General features: G+C 54.0%; 9 protein-coding genes across 9 annotated transcripts; 4 read left to right on the top strand and 5 right to left on the bottom strand.

Moving 5' to 3' along the window:
- Positions 1–1,846: 1,846 nt before the first annotated feature.
- On the top strand, positions 1,847–3,497 carry A1O7_07147 (tubulin alpha-2 chain; the record flags this gene model as incomplete). Its single annotated transcript, XM_007761147.1, has 5 exons — positions 1,847–1,858; positions 1,994–2,052; positions 2,109–2,416; positions 2,473–3,171; positions 3,223–3,497. The coding sequence occupies 5 exons, from the start codon at positions 1,847–1,849 to the stop codon at positions 3,495–3,497; spliced, it is 1,353 nt and encodes a 450-aa protein (XP_007759337.1).
- Positions 3,498–4,081: 584 nt separating this feature from the next.
- Positions 4,082–5,761, top strand: A1O7_07146 (uncharacterized protein; the record flags this gene model as incomplete). Its single annotated transcript, XM_007761146.1, has 1 exon — positions 4,082–5,761. One exon carries the CDS (start codon positions 4,082–4,084, stop codon positions 5,759–5,761), a length of 1,680 nt encoding a protein of 559 aa, XP_007759336.1.
- A 1,127-nt stretch (positions 5,762–6,888) lies between these two features.
- On the bottom strand, positions 6,889–8,484 carry A1O7_07145 (uncharacterized protein; the record flags this gene model as incomplete). Its single annotated transcript, XM_007761145.1, has 1 exon — positions 6,889–8,484. One exon carries the CDS (start codon positions 8,482–8,484, stop codon positions 6,889–6,891), a length of 1,596 nt encoding a protein of 531 aa, XP_007759335.1.
- A 1,497-nt stretch (positions 8,485–9,981) lies between these two features.
- Positions 9,982–11,286, bottom strand: A1O7_07144 (cystathionine gamma-lyase; the record flags this gene model as incomplete). Its single annotated transcript, XM_007761144.1, has 1 exon — positions 9,982–11,286. One exon carries the CDS (start codon positions 11,284–11,286, stop codon positions 9,982–9,984), a length of 1,305 nt encoding a protein of 434 aa, XP_007759334.1.
- Positions 11,287–12,158: 872 nt separating this feature from the next.
- Positions 12,159–13,051, bottom strand: A1O7_07143 (DNA-directed RNA polymerase III subunit RPC8; the record flags this gene model as incomplete). The annotated part of the gene is made up of 6 exons (XM_007761143.1): positions 12,159–12,405; positions 12,464–12,527; positions 12,577–12,663; positions 12,728–12,824; positions 12,883–12,987; positions 13,040–13,051. 6 exons carry the CDS (start codon positions 13,049–13,051, stop codon positions 12,159–12,161), a joined length of 612 nt encoding a protein of 203 aa, XP_007759333.1.
- Positions 13,052–13,406: 355 nt separating this feature from the next.
- On the top strand, positions 13,407–15,041 carry A1O7_07142 (uncharacterized protein; the record flags this gene model as incomplete). Its single annotated transcript, XM_007761142.1, has 1 exon — positions 13,407–15,041. The coding sequence occupies one exon, from the start codon at positions 13,407–13,409 to the stop codon at positions 15,039–15,041; it is 1,635 nt and encodes a 544-aa protein (XP_007759332.1).
- Positions 15,042–15,252: 211 nt separating this feature from the next.
- Positions 15,253–16,707, bottom strand: A1O7_07141 (uncharacterized protein; the record flags this gene model as incomplete). The annotated part of the gene is made up of 1 exon (XM_007761141.1): positions 15,253–16,707. The coding sequence occupies one exon, from the start codon at positions 16,705–16,707 to the stop codon at positions 15,253–15,255; it is 1,455 nt and encodes a 484-aa protein (XP_007759331.1).
- Positions 16,708–18,173: 1,466 nt separating this feature from the next.
- On the bottom strand, positions 18,174–18,788 carry A1O7_07140 (uncharacterized protein). Its single transcript, XM_007761140.1, has one exon. The coding sequence runs from the start codon at positions 18,545–18,547 to the stop codon at positions 18,242–18,244; it is 306 nt and encodes a 101-aa protein (XP_007759330.1). The 5' UTR covers positions 18,548–18,788; the 3' UTR covers positions 18,174–18,241.
- Positions 18,789–20,443: 1,655 nt separating this feature from the next.
- Positions 20,444–21,196, top strand: A1O7_07139 (uncharacterized protein; the record flags this gene model as incomplete). The annotated part of the gene is made up of 1 exon (XM_007761139.1): positions 20,444–21,196. One exon carries the CDS (start codon positions 20,444–20,446, stop codon positions 21,194–21,196), a length of 753 nt encoding a protein of 250 aa, XP_007759329.1.
- Between the last annotated feature and the right edge of the window lie 984 nt (positions 21,197–22,180).

The raw sequence follows: 22,180 nt of genomic DNA, 5'->3' as shown, positions 1-22,180 counted from the left end.
TTTATGCAACCTGCAAATGCAGGTGCTGAAATGCGACTCGGCGCGTGTAACTTTTGCCATCTGCACGAAAAGAGGTCGCCGGTTGAGGGCCTGGTTGACAGGGATGCCCACTCAACGTGCTCCTGGTGGGTTTCCAAGAGCACTCGATACGGTCAAAGCCCAATCCTTTTGTGGAACGCGGGCGGTCAGAAGCTTTGAGGGCCTGCCTAACTGCGCCCCGGACAAATCATGATAGGCTCACAGCGCCCCTGAAAAAGCCGCTCAAGCCCAAAACTTTCGCTCCTCACTCCCGGTAAGTGGAGTGGCCATTGCGGATCCCGGTTGCATCATTTTCTCGGCCATGTTTCAACTTTCAGGACACAAACTCATGCAGCAAAGATCCAGATCGGATACTCCGTACTTAAAGACAACTCCCTCTCAGCGTGATCGCGACCGAGTAAGCGTCTTCTACGAGTTCTCTGAAAGAGTCGGGTAGGTGTACCCCGGAGAGGAGCTTTGCACAACCAGTAATCATGCACCACTGCCTGGAACGCCAATATCAGAAGCGATTTCCAGCTGAAATTTCATGTGCATGTTGAGGTTAGTGTACTCGCTCTCCGCCTGTAATGCGATGCTTCGGCTATGGAGTACCTTCAGCTGCCCAGTGCCTGACCGAGTACGGAGTAGATATGAGATGACCTCGCTTACTCTTGCTGCACGTTGCTTCCTTGCTTACTCGGCCTCTAACATCTTTGGAAAAAGCTGTTCTCCTCTTCCTTGGCTGCGAGTTCTCATCGTCGTACGTATTTCCTCAGTGCGAGACGCCGTGCAGGGTCGTGCTATGTACGGAGTAGGTGTCGGGATTTTGTTCGCCGAAAGTACCGGCGGCTCTTATCAGTTGTGGCGCCGCGCCGTTGGCCGCCGGCCGATTGTGATAAAGCCTTGTTTCATCTCGCCCGTCTGCTAGTCTCCCGAAGCTTACGACTTGCTGCTTTCTTTATTATCAACAGCCAGAGTGCAATTAGAGCAGACGGCGGAGTCCAATACCAAGAAGCTGACCTCCTGAAGATCATAGCTGTGCAAAATCACGGAGTATCAAGATCAGGTTTCGGTCATACTCGCTACAGATCAATAATTTGAGAGGGAGTCGTTGAAACTTCTCAGTAGATGCGTTCAACGCTGACCGGGGTTGGGCACGAATCTCGACAATATTATGATGGCTATGCACCCCGAGGGTGGAAGCACAATTCATACTCTTGTCTAAAGATATCAGATGATCCTATCAACCATGGAGTCATGTCTTGAAGGTGACAGTGGTTCGCAAGGAACATAGCAGGAACCCTAGCTGTGTTCTTTGGCCGTAGAAAGCTCTTTGCCACGTCCCGTGCTCTGTCGTACACAAGGAAGGGCATGCCACCCGCTGTTCCTATCAGAGCTGGCTGACTCCTTTGAAATTCCCCTCAACCAATATATATGTGACGCAAGCCACGCCCTTGTCTTCACTAAATGAAGAGGACAGAACGCGTTGTGTTCAAAGCACAAGTGGTGCGAAAGAGCGGCTCGCTGCAGGTACGGGACCGTGAAGCAGTCGTCAGAGGCCAGTCACGTTCTCGGGGTGCTCGGCTTGGCGTGTTTACCTAATATTCCTGTTTCGTCCTTCCCCAAAACTGCACGCGCCAATCGCAGGTGATACACAAGCAGAGCCCAATTCACAATCCGCGCATCTTGATCTCGACCTTTCCTGGTTACCTGTTTGTCTTCGTCCTGCCTATCCGCAAACAACGAACAGGCTATCAACGTCTGTATCGTGTCCTGTCTTGCTTCAACTTCCAACTTTTATTGTGCTTAATCTGTCAAATTCAGCAGAATGCACGGTGAGGTAAGTGATCTGCCCTTTGGGTTGGTACCCCTCCACACTGCCTGGCCTGAGTCAACAAACAACAACACCACACCCCCCTTGACGCCATAGCCATCCTTGACCAGAAGGACACGCATACTAACAACTCCTTGACAGGTCTGCCACCTGCATATTGGGCAGGCTGGCACTCAGCTCGGTAATGCCGCTTGGGAACTGTATGAAGCGCGCCCACCGCCATTTCGACTTACCCGATTGCTAATCGCACCGCCAGCTACCTCCTCGAGCACGGCCTGAAGGCCGATGGTCGTCCTGATCCGGATGCCCAAGTCGGCGACCCTGGTGCTTTTGAGACCTTCTTCAATGAGACAAGCAACAACAAACACGTTCCCCGTTCCATCTTCGTCGACCTTGACCCCTCCCCAATTGACGAGATCAGAACCGGTCAATACAGACAACTGTTCCACCCAGAACTCTTGATCAGTGGGAAAGAGGATGCGGCAAACAACTACGCTCGCGGTCATTACACCATTGGAAAGGAGCTCGTCGACGACGTCTTGGACAAAGTTCGTCGCGTTGCAGGTGAGAGCGAGACAGGAGTGCCGCCAACAGGAACAGGCCAGCTCACCTACTTTTAGACAACTGTTCCTCGCTTCAAGGCTTCTTGATCTTCCATTCCTTCGGCGGCGGTACCGGATCTGGCTTCGGCGCTCTTCTCCTTGAGAGACTGTCGGTCGACTATGGCAAGAAGTGCAAGCTCGAGTTTGCCGTCTACCCTGCCCCTCAAGTCTCCTCATCCGTGGTCGAGCCCTACAATGCCGTCCTCTCTACTCACAGCACCATCGAGCACGCCGACTGCACCTTCTTGGTTGATAACGAGGCTGTCTACGACATCTGCCGCCGCAACCTGGACATTCCACGGCCTGACTACGAGCACTTGAACCGCCTCATTGCCCAGGTCGTCTCCTCCGTGACGTCAAGTCTACGCTTTGATGGTGCCTTGAACGTCGACTTGAATGAATTCCAGACCAACTTAGTGCCATACCCTCGCATCCACTATCCGCTCATTAGCTACGCTCCCGTTGTTTCCACCAAGCGATCGTCTCATGAGAGCTTCAAGGTCCACGACCTGACTCTACAGTGCTTTGAGCCCAACAACCAAATGGTAGTCTGCGACCCCCGCAACGGAAAATACATGGCTGTTGCTCTACTTTACCGTGGTGATGTCGTGCCTCGCGACGCCAATGCCGCCATTGCATCCCTCAAGGCCAAGTCAAGCTTCCACTTGGTCGATTGGTGCCCTACTGGTTTCAAGGTCGGCATCAACTACCAACCTCGTAAGACTTCCGTCCCTACTCTTCAAATTCCCGCAACTAACCCTTATTCAGCCATGCCTGTTCCCGGTGGTGAACTCGCTAAGGTCGACCGATCTGTGAGCATGCTTTCCAACACTACTGCAATTGCGGAAGCCTGGAGCCGACTTGACCACAAGTTTGATCTTATGTACTCGAAGCGAGCCTTCGTGCACTGGTATGTTGGTGAGGGTATGGAGGAAGGCGAGTTTTCGGAAGCTCGAGAAGACCTTGCAGCCCTGGAGAAGGACTACGAAGAAGTTGCTAGCGACAGCTTGGAAGCTGAAGACGAGGGTAGCGCCGAGTATTGACCGCGGCTAGATGCTGCCCGATGACTATGGCTCTGCAACAGCTTCATGACGTGGGCGAGCTCTGCCGCACCAGCAACTACGCAAACCACGCAAGTTGGAGATGAAAGCTTTGTGTTGTTGCAAGTCCAGCGGACGGAATAAGCGACCACCCACCAGAGGTGAAATGTTACCGATCATGCGAAGTTGACGAGATCAATGAGAATGGGTGTATGAAGCGAGTCAAGTGACGCGAATGTTGATAGCACAGACTGGAACACCGATTGGTATTACAAGCATACTGGAACGTGGAACGACTGGACTTTTTTGCGAAGTCTGAGCGTGCGCCTTGCAGTCTCCTGGGTACTCGAATCAAAGATGTTCAATTGATACCTATGTACTTCGTACTTTATGAACTGCACCCGTCTCCAGCCTGCTCGATGAACCTCAGCCTTGTGCGCACGTGACTCTATACATTGATTGACGTCGGCTTGTCAGTCTGTGCTCCTGCCAGAAAGCCAGGCACCTTCTCTCCATTCCATGGTGCATATGGTCAATATCCTGAAATGTTACCGTTGCACTAGTTACAGCACCACGCCGAAGCCGCCATGTTTGGCGAGCCCATGACCCTCGTGGCCCCTCCCGCTGCTACTCGAGAGCGGCCGGGTCTGTCACGTTCTCGCTCCCACAGCGATACCTCCAAAGTAGGCACGCCTCTAACGACGCGCGGGACTGCAGAGTCGAAAGGTCATGGTACACGTGCGTCTCATGTCCGGTCCCAGTCGTACCTCTCACCCTCGGAATCTAGACAAGAAGACAGACCACGCAGTGGACACACGTTACCCTCGGCAACGAATGCCTTGGAACGGACGGCCTCGCGATTACACCTGCCCGGCTCTTCGCATAGACATCACCATAAAGAGAAAGACCACACGTCAAGCCATCACAGATACACTCAATCTCACACGAACGTCTCCCACCCGCAGAACAATGACTCGGCGCACAGTCTCCCCTTCCGCCGGCACCGCCCGACCCAGTCCGAAGCCCACGCTCCTCGTCGATTTGCCTCCAAAGAACCCCTCTCCTCCCTCCCTCACCTCGTGGCCGGCTTGAATGCCGAACGTGAACGCCGTACTCAGCAACAAGGGAACCCGCATAATGGCAGCAAGTCCACCAACCGCCACGGCCCCGGCCCCGGCGGCGCTACACTCACACAAGCACAGACCCAGCATCCGTTTGGGCCCTCCGCCGCACAAACCAACGACTTCCGACCCGGTGGCCGCTACGACTATAACTCCCCCGACGGAGTCCCCGAGCTACGACGCCGCGCGACCTCTGACCCGGCCTCACGAGATAGCCTCTCCCGTTCAGCAGCTCAACCGCCGCTTCGGCCTAAGACATCCCTAGAAGAGGCCCTGGAAAGAGGCCACGCCGCCCGCATAGCCCGCCGCATCCACGTCAAGAAGAGTGACATTCTCCGTCGCGACCAGGAACTCCAGGCCGGCGAGGAAGAACTCTGCTCCCGGGTATCAGAAATCAACGCCACAGGCGTAGAAATCACGAGACGCCTAGATTATGGCTACTACAACCTCCTCGAGAAGGTCGGCAATCTGGTGTCCATGATCGGCAGTTTCCAATCGCTGGCCCAACAGAGCGGGACACTGATTTCCAATTTCGACCGCGAAAATTGCAGGATCTCCGAAGATACACGGCGTCGACTCGTGAGTTTCCGGCACGGATTCGATGCGCAACAGGCCAGGGCGCAGAAGTTGGCCGAGCGGGGCACGCGGGCCAGTGCAAGGGCCACGGAACTGTCCGCTAGACTGGAGGCCGCGCGGCTCAAGGTCGAGGAGTGGGAAAACAGGGAAGAGAAGTCCCGGCGGGCGTGGGATCGTGTTTGGGGACTGTGCTGGTGGACGATTGCGTGCGTGGTCATTCTGGTCGTCGCGGCCGTCATTGGCAAGGAATGGTATTTCCGGGGCGATCCTGTGAAGGCTGGGCTTCGGCAGCACGGCGAGGGCAGTTGGAACAAGAGTCTTAGGCTCGGTGGTGGAGGCGAGGCGGAGAGAAGAGTACTCCTCAGTTGGGACAGGGAGGTCGTGGCACCCAACGTGCCGGAGGACGTGAAGCAGATCCTGGCTGGAATCGCCGAGAGGAATTTCCAGAGGAAGAAGGCGTTTCCTGAAGTCCCGGCGGGCATGCATGAGAGTGACAGTTATAGCGAGTCGGCTGAGAAGGAAAAGACCAGCGAAGAGGATCCCAGGCTGAGGAAGCTGGACGAGTTATGAGACTATGTACAGACTTTTGTACTTTCAGAGCGGCACAAGGGGGCACGAGTCTTGTTCTTTTCATATTCTATTCTTTTCTACTCTTTGTTTGACGCTTCGAGATATCCACATACCCATAGCGAGGACGCAGCGCATCATCAATATCCACCATACGGCCACGAGCCAGGCAGTCACTACAGAATCATCCAACTAACGTGCTAGAATACCGGCGGCAACGAGGCCAGGGATAAGGATCATCAAACCCCCCAGCGTGACTTTCCCTTTCCGGGCGTCTCCATGTCTTCAGAGATGCTTTGTCCCGTGCCGCCGCCCCCTATTGTACCAGGACATCCACCGGGTTCGATTGTTTCTCTGAGCTCCTTCCCCGGTCCAACTCGCTCACGTACTAGTATGCTAATCAATTACGACGCGTTTGTGGATGGGGTGGGGGGCACCACTGGCTCTGGCTGGGTCGGGCTCAAGAGAAAGAGAAGCTGGAGGATAAAGTATAGCTAAGTATACATACTGTGCATAAATTACACACGTACGTACACACACCGACTGCGCCAATCCCGTGTTGGACCAGCCGAGGTCGATGGGCGTGGTGAGGTGACGCTGTACGAGGTACTGTAAGAGGTCGTTCCATAGGATAGGATAGTGTCAGTCGTATGTACTGAGTCGGCGGCGCCCTTTCTGAAGCTCATAATTATCCGATCACACGAGGCTCGGGGATGTCGGGGCATGATGCGCCTGCACCTGCGACGGACAGAGCGGTATGGTTTCTAGTACTAGAATTCTGGAGTCTGCATTCTTTCAGGTAAGCTATCTCGGTACACTGTGGTGTTACTGTACGTTGTGCTTTGATATATCTACGGCCGGCAATCGGTGTGTGAGTGAGTGGGTACTGTAGGTCTTGTGATGCGTGGAAAGAAGCCAGGATGTATTATATACATGCCACGAACGTTCAAACCTGATCGCATGCTGCTTGCTCGATCAGCCGCTCGCTTTCTTCCTGGAAAAACACATCATCTTATCACCACCGCCACGGTTGGAGCATAGAATCCTGTTTCTGGCCCTGATGTTGTTTGGCATGATGCGTGTCACCAGGTAAAGTCATTTGAATACTTTGAGAGAGAAGTGGCCGTAGGTTACCACTCTAGGATCCTCACTACGTTGCCTTTCTCGCCGTTCTCGCACCCCTTCACCGTGTTGTAACAGATCTCGCCCGTGCGCGCTCCAATGTACTTCATGTCCACGACCCTGACTCTGCACTCTGCGGGGATGTCTGAAGCGGCTTTGATCTCACATTCCTCTTGGCCGTGCTGTCCTCGCTGTTTCAGAGCCATTTCTTCTTCCAGACACATACCGACCCATGCTACACGGCCAGCAGTGTGACTGTCCCAGAGGCCCTCTCGACGCGGATACAGCAAGAGCAGGGCAATTGCTTCGCGCCGCACGTTCGGCGACCGGCTGATCACAGCGACGGTGGACAGGGGCCCCACGACTCCTTGGCTAAACGCAAAGACAGGGCGGTGCTGTCGGTGGTGATGATGCTCCTTCTTCAGGATCGATGCCGCCGGAGGGACCTTCGGGTATCTGTGTGCTTTGCCGGCGTCATCATGCGTAGGGCCCGTCTCCACCTCGGAAGGCAAGCAGATCATGCTGGACAACTGGTCCTCCGTACAGCCTAGAATCTGTCGACCCAGATGAATAATTGTCAAATAGTAGGGCTCGAGGTGATCCCACGCCAGTTCTCCGTGTTCCAGCGACAGCGGGTAGACTCGGAGGTACAATTCCACGATGTTGATGTGCAACCTGAGCATGAGGATGGTCTTTTGAGCTCGCTTGTCTAGGTCATCGTGTTTGGCGATAAAGGAGTCAAGCGCGTCTACCCCCAAGAAGTGCTTTTTCACGAGCAGCTCGTAGTCGTCCGTCACGGAACGGCGTGGACTGGCGCCCGGGCCGAGTAACCACTCTTTCTCCGCATCCCTCTCCAGGACGAAGCATTGAAAGTCGCTCAGAACGGACTCAAAGAAATCCCGAGCTTCGGAGAGGCTGGTGAATCTGATGTCGGCTTGCGAAAACCACGAGCCGCGGATTCTGATTCGTGTGGGCCACGCTGGTAGGTCTTCTTCACACATTAAGCTGCGGGCCTGGATTTCGAGGCTACCGAGGGTGGTCAGGAATGATTGAATTTGGGTGCTATAAGAGGTCAACGGACCGCTGTTGATGTCCTTTTGTTGTACCAGGTTGTCGAGCAACTTCATCCCGTTGCGTAGGTGCATGATCGATTGCTTCTGATGTCCTTGGATGCTGGCAAGGCAAGTGTACAAGATGCAGGCCACGAGTGTGGAAAGCTTCTCGGCCCTCGCTTCGGAGCCTCTCCTTTCTAGGAGCGACTTGATCGATCGGTTGCATTGCTCCAAGGCAAATCGTGTTTCAGAGTCAGATGTATCTTCGGGTATGGCGGTGGTGTTGCCCGTGGCGTATAACCGATGCATGGCTCCAAGTGCGGCGACAGCATACCGTACCGCAGGCTGGGTCATGGACATTTGGAGGACGCACAAGTTCCAAAAAGTCTCGTCAACATGAAACACCTCGGTCAGTTCACCCACTGACCGGGACCGGAAGAAATGGTAGCTTTGCTGTTCTTCAGGACTGTCAAAGACAAGGAGTCGAGGTGGCAATAGAAGCTGTGGCAACGCGTAGGATTCGGGCGAAGCTTGGACGCCGTCAGCCGGCATCACGAATGGCGTCCATGAATGCGTCCAGGGATGGTTTTCCCACGATAGACTGTTGGCAGCCTTGGACTGTTGATCATAGCCATCACAGATGCGACCGGCGGTGGTGCATCTGCGACAGCTCGGTTTCCCTTCATCACACTTGACTCGACGAAGCTATTCTCCTTGTTAGACTTGGCTATCATAAACATAGCTAGCCACCGAGCTGGCGTGCGATGCATGCAAGACGGGTGGATCGACGCGGTGCTGGTATGGGAAGGAAATAAGATAACGTACTCTGCATGTTGTGCAACCGGTCTTCACCTTGTGGTGATGCCGTTTAACACGGGGTTTTGCCATGGTTCCATAGCACTGTTCAATGAAATGCGCAAGTCGTGTATTTCTTTTCAGATGCCAGGAGTATATCAAGACGCACTAAGAAAGCGTCCCAGTATGTAAGCGATTGCTGACCGTCGCCAACAGTCGACCACAGGTGCCCAGGAGAGTCGATGGGGGGGCCTGAAGACGAGGTGAAGCAGCCCCCAAAACGACTACAAAAGAACCACATCGAACGGCCAATCTCGACGACGCTGGAGGACGCTTTGATATGACTTTCGGCGGCCCGTGCCTTAAACTGTCCTCTTGTGGTTAAGGTCAGCTTAAGACGCTCTTGGGACGCGGAGCTTGCTGTTCCCGAGGTTATAGCCATCTTTGATACGGAAAGGCCAAGACGGAGCGGCAAAATGGCTTCACCGACAAAGGAGATCAACGGTACGAGTGTGTAGTCGTAAATGTTGTGGGTAGAAGGGAAAATAGGATCGACAGTGACTGTGAAAGTAGACAGTAGAAAGAGCAGTCCACGGTCTCTGGCAAGCGGCCATCGACCGTCAAGCAACTGTAACCCGGAAGAAGTTCCAGGCGGGATTGTCTGAGTCAGGCTTGGTTGGCGTCATAAAGGCGATGTGCGTACGGAGTACGGAGTAGGCATGTTCCAAAAGTACCGCGTGGTTAAAATCATCTCTGCAAACGCCGCTTGTCTTCCTCCGCATATTCGTGGCTTGTATCTCGCTGACCACAGGTTCTATCCCTGTCTACATAGCCGGCACTCTGCCCAGATGTAGCGGCAGTTGCCTGCCCTCCATAGTATACCACAAGAGGACCATATCTTTGCTAAGCATAATGCTCAAGATGCGGTGAAGATTCCCGATGTCGTGACAGCCCGGGGCGTGGAGGCCTGGGTTGCAGCCAGCTCCATCCGATTCATCCAGCGTCGCGCTTTCGTGTTCTGTCAGTGTCATCGCGCTAGAGCATGGATTCTGATGCTATTCACACCGTCATCTCATGCTCTACGAGGACGATACAGAATGGATTGGATGTCCGTCTGCGCCTTGGAGCCGCTCCACAGCGTCAAAGGACCGTGCAGATTCCGAATCACGTTCGAAGTAGTCGCACACCGTGGAGAAGACTTTTATCTCGTTCGATCAAATCCCGCATCGTAGGCCACAAAGGTATGGCAGCTGTTCACTTCGTCCCGTTCAAGCCATTCGTAATCTTCGGTCCAACGACGGCCTTCTCCAAGGCTTGCAGAATATCCTTCTTCAGATCATCTGCATCTTCGACACCACAGCTTAGTCTGACCAAGTCGTCAAACACTCCGATAGCCTCGCGCTGCTCTTTCGGGATACCGGCATGTGTCATCGCGCTCGGTACCTCACAGAGACTTTCCACGCCGCCCAAACTCTCGGCCAACGTGAAGATGCGGGTCTGCTGGCAAAAACGCTCTGCAGCTGAATGGCCACCTTTCAGCCTGAAGCTAAGCATACCACCACCCATACCGTCACGATGCTGCTTGACGGCGATAGCCCTCTGTTTGTGCGAGTCCAGGCCTGGGTAATTCACTGCAATGACGTTTGGTGAAGCTTCCAGTGCCCTCGCAACTTCTAGCGCGTTCCTGCTCGCCTCTCTCGCTCGGAGGTGAAGGGTCTTCAATCCTCTGTGAGCGAGCCAGCAATCGAACGGCGACGGCACGGCTCCAATCGCGTTCTGCAGAAAGGTAAGCCGTTCTTCCAGGTGTTCGGAATTGAAAGCTGCGACGCCCATAACGACGTCTGAATGTCCATTGATGTATTTCGTTACGGAATGGACAACGATATCGGCTCCGTGGTCGAGCGGGTTTTGTACGTAGGGTGAAAGGAATGTATTGTCCACCACCACCAAAATACCGTGCTTGTGGGCGATTGAAGCCACGTGCCGGATATCGACCAGGCTGAGCGTAGGGTTTGATGGTGTCTCGATCCAAATGAGCTTCGTTTGTTCGCGGATTAGCTCTTCAATGTCGAGTTCGATAGAGGGCGAGAATGTAACTTCAACACCGTGCGCCAGCGCCACTTTTGTAAAATATCGATGTGTACCACCGTAGACGTCTGATACTGAGATGACATGCGACCCAGCTGCCAATGACTGCAGAATCGTGGCTGTCGTGGCTGAACCCGAGGAGAAGGCAAGGGCAAATCTCGCATGTTCCAGCGCGGCAACCGCCTCTTCAAAGTTGTCACGGTTGGGGTTTGCGCTGCGACTGTACTCATAGAGGCCGATGGGCTTACCCACGGCTGTTTGTGCGAAGGTGGTCGAGAGCGAGATGGACTCAATAACTGCGCCCGTTGCTGGGTCGTGAGGTGCGCCCGCGTGAACTGCTAGAGTGCCGAAGTTGAGGACCGGTGTAGGTGCTCGAGCCGGTGTGTTGATAGCGCCATCTTCGTTGGTGAGAATGCGCTCATGGGGGCGGAGAGGGCGAGGCGAGACAGGGACATCCACTGGGACAGTCATTATAACCGCGGGGACGAGGAACCCCCTCAGGTAGCAATGGGCTCAAGTAGGGACTTTTAGGTGGCAGTTGCTAAGAGTACCACAAATTCGACGAGGGGTGTGTCAAGGACCAGGACCGGCAAGGCACGGGGGGATATAGTCAGTCAGCCGATGAGGCAGAGGATAATCGGAAGGGAAACAGGAAGGGACCGGGAAGTAAGAGGTGTTTGGAACTATGTACGTACAGCAACACCCAATCTTGATTGAGAAATATTATTCTATCGAGGCTGCTTGTTGGTGATGGAATTGATTGGAGTCATTGAGGGTCTGGTAAGCAATCAACAAAGGAGCAAGAGAGATGACGTGCTTTGGGGCATGGGCGACCCTGAAGCGACCCTGAGGCAGCACTAAAGTAGCCCTAGTTAAAGCACGCGTCCCGGGCATCGCCTCCTCCGCAACCTGGAGCTTTAGCGGCCTAAAAGAGCGCTGATGACAAACGCTGCCAGGGGCCTCGCCAGTTTCGCCCGTATCGCCACCCTCCAACCGCTTAACCACGGATCAAACGGTGCTTAGCTCGCTCATTCGCAGGTACGGAGTACTTGCACCATGAGTTCTGGCAGGTTATCTGCGCCAATCAACCGACTCAATCATCACTCATGAATCGCTGGGTCTAGGATTGCCAAGACCATGCCAGCACGGGGTCCAAGCCTGGTTATTCTGCAACACTGGCAAGATACCTTGGTCGTCGCAACCATCGAGTCCGAGAGACTCATGCATTTTGCGCAGATTCAAGCATAAACAGTGAAAGCGTTTTGTTGCTGTTGTCAAATGTCACCACCAATGGACACCACCGAGTCCCTGCTCGGTCATTGACGCCTAGCTCAACGTCAGCATCACACATCCGCCCTGGAAATGGAACACCATACCTCGATCGAGTAGGGAGGCTTGTATTCGGTTTCTGATTCTGGCGCAGGCTCGCCGGGCCTCCTAACCTTGGGCGCAGCTGGTGCTTGATCGTGCCAACTTTCGGATTCGATTCGGAAGTTGACAGTGTCCCCAACATCCAGGAAGAGGTCGTTGGCCTCCTCGTCCTCGTTTTCGGGCTCCGTGTGCCAGATCCAGGTCTGCTCGTCGGCATCGCTATTACGCGATGATCAGTAACCATTCATGATGCCCTCTCACAGTTGAACAAACTCACTAGTAACAGCCGTCGAAAAGCATGGTTGAAGGCACAAAGATGTCGTCGAAGAATCGCACAGAAACTGGCATGACCATTCAGCCTCGTCGCATCCCAGTAAGACACGCACTCACTTCGAATGCCTTCAGCTGTACATTTCGTGATGCGGCCGGTCACGATTTCGTTTTTAAACGGCCGAAACACAATCATCCGGAACTGAACTGCATATGTATGTCAGCCATTGAACGAGCGTGCAATATGGCCTCGTGGTCTCTACGCCCCTACCATTAACGTTGACGTTGCCTGTACCGTGGCCGATCAAGCCATCCGATGCTTTCACAAGATCGTACATGCAGATGCAGAGTCCAACTTTTTGCACGACCTACCATTTTTCTGTCAGTCATAAGTAGTGGCTGGACTTCGCGCGGAGAATAGCAGACTTTATTCGAGTATTTCTCATTGATTCGATCTTCAAGGTCTTGTCGCGTGATTTTGTTGTTGACCAGTCCGTGAGGTGGTATTTGGACCAGATCCTCGAAGGTTGTCTCATTCGTTAGTGTCAAATGTTCTGGTTGAAGCAGAGGCAGTCGTTCATACTAGAATAAACATGGCGTTACCGATGGGGCGGATACGTGTGTAGCTCTGGTTCCGCTGACATGGACAATGGCATGGTAGAGCTATCCAAGTGCTATCACGTATGGTCGAAGTAGGAAAAAGTCGATAAAGTCGTTGCTTCGAAGGCGAGAAACCGAACTCATGTATTTAGGAGCAAGAAATTATTGGTTGATGCGGGGCGGCGCGGGCAACAGCCTTGCGCAGCCTTGCAGATCGCGGAGAGAACTGAGATCATCCTCGAAAGCGAGATCTAGATTGGCCGAGGACACCAATTCGATTTGGCACCATGTTGTCCTACAACTTGCGCCTCACAACGATTTTCCACTAGGATCCGCGCCCACGCGACTCAATGTCTAACCAGCCCTTCTCCTTCCCTCCTCCGCCACCACCTCCTCCCAAGCGAACAACAGACAGCACATACCAGCCGCACCAAAACCAAGGCTATCAGAATGGCAGAGGCTCATTTAGAGGTGGGCATGGCTACAGAGCCACGTCGAGAGGAGGTCGTGGTGGCCGCGGCGACCGTCGGGGAGGAGGACAGGGCAATTCTATGAATCATGGCCAGAACTGGTCGAACCCAAGTAGACCGTCGCACAACGGTCCACCCCGAGGCGGCCAGTTCCAGGGACATCAGAAGAGAGACTACAATACTGCATTCGTACCGACGCAACAGCAGCAGCAGCAACACCGTCCACGCCCTACAGCTCCGCCTGCGGTCCCTAACTTCAATGCCCCAATTCAACATCTTCTGGCTCGTCAGCCATCTACTGGACAGCCGAATCAGAAGCCATCGGACCCGCAGAAACCCGGACAGAAGAAGCAGAACCTCCTTGGCCTCACACCTGCAAAGTTCGAGCGAGATTCAGACCCGGAGGACGATGAAGACGAAGAGCAGCGACTGGCAGACCAAACGGCTTCAGTCTCGTCCGGATACGTATTCGAATACAATGGCAACCCGCTCCTGCTACGGAGCCGCGAAGAGATTCTGGCCTGGATAGCGGAGAGAAAGCGACGATACCCCACCGAAGCAAAGCGAGAAGCGGCGAGGAAAGAGGCGGAGCTCAAGAAACGGAAGCGTGAAGAGGAATATCAAGCCCGGCTAGAAGCCAGGAAAGAGGCACAGATGAAGAGAGAGCAGGAAAGGGCAGAACGGCAGAAGGCGAAAGAGCAGGAAAGAGCGAAGCGCCAGAAGGTGAAAGAGCCAGTCAATAAACGACGCGTCAAGGACGAAGCTCCAGTAGATGAGACCAGTCGTGCAATGCTCAAAGCCGAGAAATTGAGGAAAAGGGCATTCAAAGCGCAACAAGATCTCGAAAAGGCCGAGGAAGCGCTGCAGCTCGCTCAGTCTAAGAAGGACGGAGAGGCTCTACCAGTACCGAGTGATGACATCGCAAGTCAAGACCCGTCGTTGCAGCCACTCGACCCGCTACCGACTCCAGTCGCTGCACTGGGTGAAGACGAGACGTCCTCGTCCGGTTCATCCACCACAGACTCTGACTCCGATTTCGATACCGACTCAGATAATACTTCTCCAGACTTAGATTCGGATTCGGACGCAGACTCGGCTCCAGAAGTGACGAGCACGAAACAGCAACACCACACCCGTGATACTCTGGCTCTGGCTTCCGATGCGCAAAGAGCCAAAGCCAAGGCTCCGCGGCTTTGCCAGCATCTTGTCAAGTACAAAACTTGCAAGTACGGGTCGAATTGTCGGTACTCGCACGATCTATCACAGAAGGGTCGGCGAGCCGCTGCTGGTATGCAGGACCGGGCCAAGTCGGGTGGAGTGTTGCCGTCCAAGGTTTCTGAGCCCATAAGAAGGAAAGGGCTGTGGGAGGTGATGGTTGAGAAGGAACAAGAAGAGGAGAGGAAGCGGGTCCTCGAAGCAATCATCGTGCTGGGGCAAAGAGGCTTGCTTGATGATCCGTCACAGGGAGTTGGGCCAGAACCCAAGTCGATGCCAGAGCAAGGTGATTCGATGTAATGGGAAAGCCAGCCATCAAACCACTCGACCACAGGGACTGTTCTTCAATCACGGCCTTGATCAAATTACTATACACGCTAATGAAAACCAGCACCAAGATCCAACTCTACCGTTCTCCGTACAGTAGTGTTAATATACATATCATTACATGGCACAACCGGCCCAACAAACAAACCCCCGGGTCTATTATTCTGCTGGCGCCCGAGCACGTTCAGTCCTCCATCTCAGCATCTGCCCTCAACACCGACTCGACAAACTTCCGCGCCTCTCTCCCCTCGCGGATCCCTAAGCGGTCTCCTCCAGCCGCAAGTGGGAAGCAATGCATCTGGCCCTCCCACACGAGCCACCTGCCCCTCACGCCTAACTTTTGGCACTTCTTCATGAACTCTATCCCGCTGGGGCTGAGAACATCATGCGTGCCATACACTCCATGCACGTTCAGCTTCTTATCGCTGAGAGCCCGGAAGGCCTCATCAGGCTGGAACAGCGGCGACACCTCGGGCGCCGACAGCGCGATAGGGGAATACTGCGAAGGACGATTCCGATCATGCCCGCACCATATGTTAGCCACAGCCTTCGTCATCTCCTCGGTGAGAACGCAGTCGAGCGCGTTTGCACGCGGGACATCGGGCGACGAATTCGTCAAGTCCATGGGGCCTGATATCGAGAGCAGCGAAATCAACGGGAAGTGCGTTCTCTGCGTCTCTCGCTCGCCTTTGCTGTCGTCGGGGCCGTCCTCGTCGAAGGCGGCGCTCTTGCTCTGGCTCTGACTCTCCACATCGTAATTCTGCACGGCCCAAAACCCAAGCGACATGATGACGTTGCCCCCACTGCTGTCGCCCATCAGCGACACGGTCTCCTTATTGGCGGCGGCATCGTCCAGCACCCGGCACAGCCAGTTCCGCAACACCCTTAGGCTTTCGGTAGCTGGACTGTTCGGCGCGAGCGGATACGAGACCATGATCAACTCGATCTTCGCGTCGCTCGCCGGGTCTACGGACCGCTGGCTGCCTGGGAAGGTGACGGAGGATCGGTGGCCCGCCAGGTCCTGCGCAAGCTGGGCTAGGAACCGCCAATGCTCGCCCGAGGGAGGCGACTGGAACCCGCCCCCCGAGAAATAATAGACACGGTGTTTACGCTCGAAGCCTCTCCCCTTGGCTCTTCTCCCGCTGTCTGCGCTGTTTGCGCTGTCCGCGTTGCCGAGGTCCTCTTTCTGCTCGTTCCCCTGGGCTTTCTCGATCCCCTGCTTCTTCGAGCTCCCTGGCCCCAGCGCATGCAAATGATACATCCATATGCCCTCCAGCTTCGTCTCTTTGATCACGATATTGCGCTTCTTCGGGGGGGACAGCCGCGGGCTGCTTTCTGGATGTGGTGTCTTTGGCGGGCGAACCAGGCGCGGCCGCAGCGGCTTGATGAGGAGGCGGAGGACGCGGTAGAGCAAGGAGAGGTCATTTCGCGTGGTGAGTTCTATCGATGAGGAGCCGGATTGCGGAGTCAAGTCTGCAGTGGTGGTCGTCGTACCGGGCGTCGGGTCGGGAGCGGTGGATTTGACTTGAGGATGCTGCGTCGGGGTCTGTGTTTGGGCCGTGCGACCTGCTCCTGTTGAAATAGGCGTCGGCGGACTGTGTGGGTCTTTTTGGATAGGTGTCTCTTGTGATGGCGCCATGACTTGAGTTTGTACCTGGAGATCCTGGACTGGACTGGTCGTCTGCCGGGTTTCTGAGGACGTGAGGTTGATCGCGTTGTACGTAGCTTCTGTACTGTAGCTACCTTTGAAGCACAGGCGAAAGTGTACGACACGGATGTATAGGAAGAGGAAAATAAGATTGGGTACGGAGTATACAAAAAGCTCAAACCTCAAGATACGAGTACACCTACGCAAGCTCGAAGAACACAGAATGATGAGCGCTACACCTCAAGCAGGATACGAGGTACAGTACCGCGAAGTCGAGAAACCCGTCTTCTCGTCAACGTCATCTGGAATGGGAATCTGGGCGTGGCGTGCACGGGCAGCTTGAATCGATCGTCGGCTTAGGCGAAATTTTGGCGTGAGATCTGCCCAGATCGCGCGATCTGGGCCGCCGGCCAAGCAGCAACCAAGGTTCCAAGGGCGTGTCGGGCTGACCTAGAGCGAGCACAGCCGACACACCGTCGAACGCGTTCTGGACCTTGCATATTAGAATCTTGTAGGGTAGCTGGTAGACTTATGATGATAGAAGAGACTCTAATTTGAATCGGAAATGAAATGCACCCATAAAGAGCACGCAGAAATATCTGCCCATGCATGTGCTATGCCGCCAGCACTCGGTAATGAAAGTTGCCCGTGTAGCCTAAAATGTCTCGCTAGCGCAACCACGTGGGCAACATATGCATGATGTGAGGATCACCTCCCTCGAGACAGTTTCCGACTACCACAACAGAGGATCCTTCTTTGACACCCTCATCGGTATACGTTGCCATGAAATCTCAAGTCTCTCTTGGCCAAAACCTTCATCAACGACCAGACTTCTGCTCACCAGCAACGGAGGGATCGTTCGGAAAGGCGTTCGTGCCAACTAAGGGACCTGCCGGATTTATGTTTGAACGTCTGTTTCCCGTGCCGTCGTCTCGCCCAGAAAGTCGAAGTGATTCTGCCTGCCGTGGAAGTATATCATTGCCTGTTGGCAGGCCTGGCCTCAACGTATCTCGGCGTGAAGTCAATGCTATGCTTGGGTTGTCATCTCCGAACTCGATGCGTGATGGAAATGGTCTCGTTCCACCCGCAACAAAGCTTCCGTTACCAACGAATGATGACGCGATAGGTTGCCAGGAACGTGCTGTGGGATCTAGTCTTGTCGAGGATGTACTCAGGGGCTCTGCTTGGGGTGCTGGGGTCGAATTTGGTCCTCTGTAATCTGTGAGAGGTCCATTTCTGCTCGCAAGGAAATTCGAGCCAAGGTGAAGAATTCTGTCAATGGGCGAAATGATGGAGGCAGCCTCTTCTGTGAGTGCTGTGATCTCCGCCTCGTTCTTTCTAGCCGTAAGATGCATGATTCCAGGTAGCACATCTCGGCGCAAAGGTAGAGGAGGTAGGATATCGAAGGCGGAACAGCCACAACCAGAAGCAGGAACCTGTGTACGATCTTTCCTGACACCACAACGATAGCAGAAACGGACTCCGCACTGGCAGAATATCTCGTTGCAGCCTCCATTTCTCTCGACTACATTTTTGCAGCCAGGACATTGCTTCCAGCGCTGGTTTTTGACAAGGCTGTGGTCTTCCTCGCCCAGCAATTGCTCCAGGGTAGGGTAAATGGCTCCAGCAAGACCGCTATGTTCACCACGCCCTTGTTTGCATGCGCGACACGTTTCGGTCTGACAGTAGTCGCAGGATACGAACTGTCCCTTGGTGTTTTGGGCCGTGTTCGGTGGGATATGGAGGCTGCAGACTCGGTTCGAGCAGTAGATTGGGTCGGGATCCGAGTACTCAGCCCACACAGTGGCATAACGTGCAATAACGTCCTCATCGAGGTGGTGTCGGATCGCGTCAATATCCAGTCCTAGCTGACCGCTGCAGCATCTTGGAGGCCACGACATTCTATGGGCAATACATGTGCGGACAAGCTCGTTCAGGCACGGCTGACAGAAATCGTGGCCGCAGTCCAGGTGTATAAGACCTGCCGCTTGTTCGAGACAGACTCGGCAGATGACGGAAATGCTCGCAGGGATGTGTGACGTGCGCCGCCGTCCTCGGGCAACTGGCGGTGGCCCCGGGGTGCCGTATCCGCCAGGGAAAGGACGCGGCCGCGGGTCCCATGCTAACGGTGCTCCTAGATCGAGGGAACGTGGAAGGGAAGGCTGAGCCATGGGTGGCAAGACGTATGGTGGTGGAAGACGAGGAGTATTTAATTCGAGCGCGTTGTCATGGTTCGCTTTGCGTATGACGGCCGCTGTTCCGGGAACGGGTGTGCTGCTATCTTCTTTTGCGATAGGATCCAGGTCCGTAACGCCTTGCTCTTTGGATTGATTGCGCTCGATCACCTCGACATTCGTGAGAGTGATGGTATCTTCTTGCCCTCTCAAAAACATATAGAAATCACGCATAGCCGCGATCGGCTGAGGATCGCCTACTCTGCGCAAGGTGATTGCTGGGACGCTGCCGGATGTTGGAGGTACGATCGAGGGCATTGGGGGTCGCCGCTCCTGAGACATGTTTTGGCAATATCTTTGTGGTGTCTAGCGCGCTGAAAACTACTCTCGTGGGTGTGACCCAGAGTGCTGGTTATGCGGAATGACTGAAGATGGCGATCATGTAGAGGAATATATGGAAGTAACAAAAAGATGCAAACATAGTGCGATCCAGTATCACATAAGGATCAAGGTGGTGACAAAGAAGAATACTTCACCAGCAACTAGGCAGTGAGGCCATAACTGCCAGCCATGCCCAACTCGCTCCGCACCTTCCTTTCATTACGAATCGCAGGTCCGGGCAAGCAAGCTAGCTGAACAGAGTGGCTATCATCAATTGAATACCTGAGCCATGCCCTCGTGTCTACCACATGATCAAGGAGCAAAGGCAGACCGGGGCATCTCTGTACAGAGATTGTTTTGTCCTCCGCCCTACCATCATATCATGGGGTAGAATGTCAAAAGAGATATGCCACAATGAAAAAATCTCGTGCTTATAGTCCTCGACAATGACCTCCAAGGTTGGCCTGCACGTTTCCTTACAGTCCCCTGTGAGTGAAGATGGAGTTGGTCGTGGACATTTGAAGATGCCACTAAACTGTAACTGCTCTATTTACGCCGTAGGAAACTCGGTATGACTTCGGGCCGAGCATCCCGTATACTCTGTGACTCTTCTGACTCCGAGAATTCTCACCTCTGTCTGATTCTCTGTCCGATTCTCTGTCCGAGACTATTTGCAAACCTTTAGCTGTAACCACCACACCCAAGCCTGTTGAGCCTTTCAAAGCATCATGTGCAAAGACGGAATATCCTTCGCCTCAAATTGGCATCATATCTAGCTCCGTAAGTTGCAGTTTTCGACATTGAGCGCGAGCCAATGGACAATGTTGGTGAAAACCGTGAGTGAAGCTTCAGTGGCTTTGACTTCTTTTTCCCGTGGGAGACATCTCCTCAAAGAACACCTTTTCTGCATGAGGTCATGGACTCAAAGAACTTCTGACATTGACATTTATTGTCCTGCGCAAGTACTGCCTGGACTGCCTTGTTGTCGAGCTCCAGAGAGGAATCTGCTTTGTATTCTTCTGGAGCATTCTTGTGCCCCTTCCCTTCTTGCCGATGCCCGTAGAGACTGCAACATCTCCCTACACCTGAGCTTTCCTAGGCCTTTCGCGTCACGATACCTGTTCACCACGTTTGCACTCTCTTCTCCAAAGACAATGCCCGGTGTCGGCAACATGGCTAACTTGAAGGTACCGGTCACCAACGAAGTACTATCGTCCATCAGCAGCCCGAGAACGTCTTCCGGTCCCCACACTAGTGAGTCTGCAGTCGTCACCATTACCCCAACGACATCACCGAGTCTGTCCCCAGGCACTCCGGACAAAAGCGGCTCTTGCGAGTCTTCCTGCGAACCGACTGTAAAAATACTCGAAGAAGTTGGTCGCAAGCTGGAAACTTTGGTCCTCGCGGGAGACAGCGTACCACCTCGAGCCCAGCCGGTTGTCGATGGCAACCTCGAAGCTTCGCCACTACGCAACCACGATCTGCCCAGATTTGAGTGCGCTTTCGGATTCTCTGGTGCTGTTGACAAACCCGCGGACATTCCTAAGACCAAGGCCGCCTTCGTCGCTGCTCTCACAGACGAGATTATAGTCATTGCAGGGATTCAGAGAGGCTTGAAATCTTACCAGACCGCCATCAATTCCGGTAAATACCACACCTTCAGGAACGAGTTTCTCATTGATCAAAATACTGCCACGATTATCACAGTGGACCAGCTAGACCAGATCGCTGCGCACCTGAAGAAGCTTGAGAAGGACGTTAAGGACATTTTCGATCACAAAGCGGAGGTCGAGGAGGAGTTAATGGACGCGTTCCGGCAGGTGCAACCATGGGTTATGCGTGCTCGGGCTATTCTTCGCCACTGTCACGTCTTCTACAAGATCAACTTCGTCTTGGCTAGTGAGAAGAAGGGCAAGCAGCACTGAAGAGATGAGCATAGACTGGGAGAAGTTTGTAATCAATGCTCCATGTGGCAGAAGAAGACCAGGATATTGATGCCAGTGAAGACGGACAACAGCTCCTGGGAGAAATGGCAGCCACAATGTGGACGTGGTCGCACCTGTTTTCATCGCTGTCGATAGACAAGATACTAGAATTGATCCTTGCTTGTTGCTCAGGACATCAGGCGGCTTCAAAACGGTACTTTGATGCAATAGAACACATGTCACAGTGGTGCCTTCTATTTCCACGGTTTCGTAATAAGCCTTTCGTGGGTTCAGTCCTGCTACTCGAATTTCCCAGCTCGGCATGGTCGTTTGTCATGAACCTTTGTTATCTGCTCTTCGCTTCTGCTATTCTGTTATCTAACAGCTGTTCAGTGCCTTGGCGGTCGTGCATTCCGCCTTAACGGATACCGATGTATACTAGGCTGACAGCTTCCAGAAGGCGCTCACGAACGAATGGCTCGGTCAGACCCGGGCTGTATGACTGGGGTAAGGCACTTCGCGGTCGGTCAACTGTAGCATCCTTCGATAGCGACAGCTGGCACTTCTCTGCGATTGGCAGCTAACGGCACCACGGTCACGGGCTGTTGTCAGACCGTCACGAATTTTCAGAGGGACATTACTGTCCGCCTGCCTGACCGGTGCCCGAAACGAGCGAAAGCTGTCAATCGAGCCATCTACCGTCTCGACAACCTGATAAGCGGTCTGGCTCCTTTGTACTCAGTACCCAATTGCTTACCTCACTGATTGTCTTGCAGAAGTCGAGACCGAAACGGCTTTTTTCCTGACTCGATTCCTCCCGGCGGCCGGCAACGACCAGCGGCTCCCTTGCCAGCGAGGCCAGGAAAGACGACCCATATCACCAAGAGAAGACCCACAAACATGCGTTGGCTTCTCGCCCAGGGATTTCAGGGTTCAATAGTGATGGTGGCGTTTTAGGCACAGGAAGTGAGAGGAGGGTGATCT

Source organism: Cladophialophora yegresii (genome assembly GCF_000585515.1).
Source record: "Cladophialophora yegresii CBS 114405 chromosome Unknown aczIN-supercont1.5, whole genome shotgun sequence".
Classification (NCBI taxonomy): Eukaryota; Fungi; Ascomycota; class Eurotiomycetes; order Chaetothyriales; family Herpotrichiellaceae; genus Cladophialophora; species Cladophialophora yegresii.
This window is presented reverse-complemented; position numbering and strand designations above follow the sequence as displayed.

What these genes read in the sequence shown, in the direction of transcription:
- A1O7_07140 (XM_007761140.1), bottom strand. Translation starts at nt 18,547, where the DNA reads ATGAGGACGTTATTGCACGTTATGCCACTGTGTGGGCTGAGTACTCGG.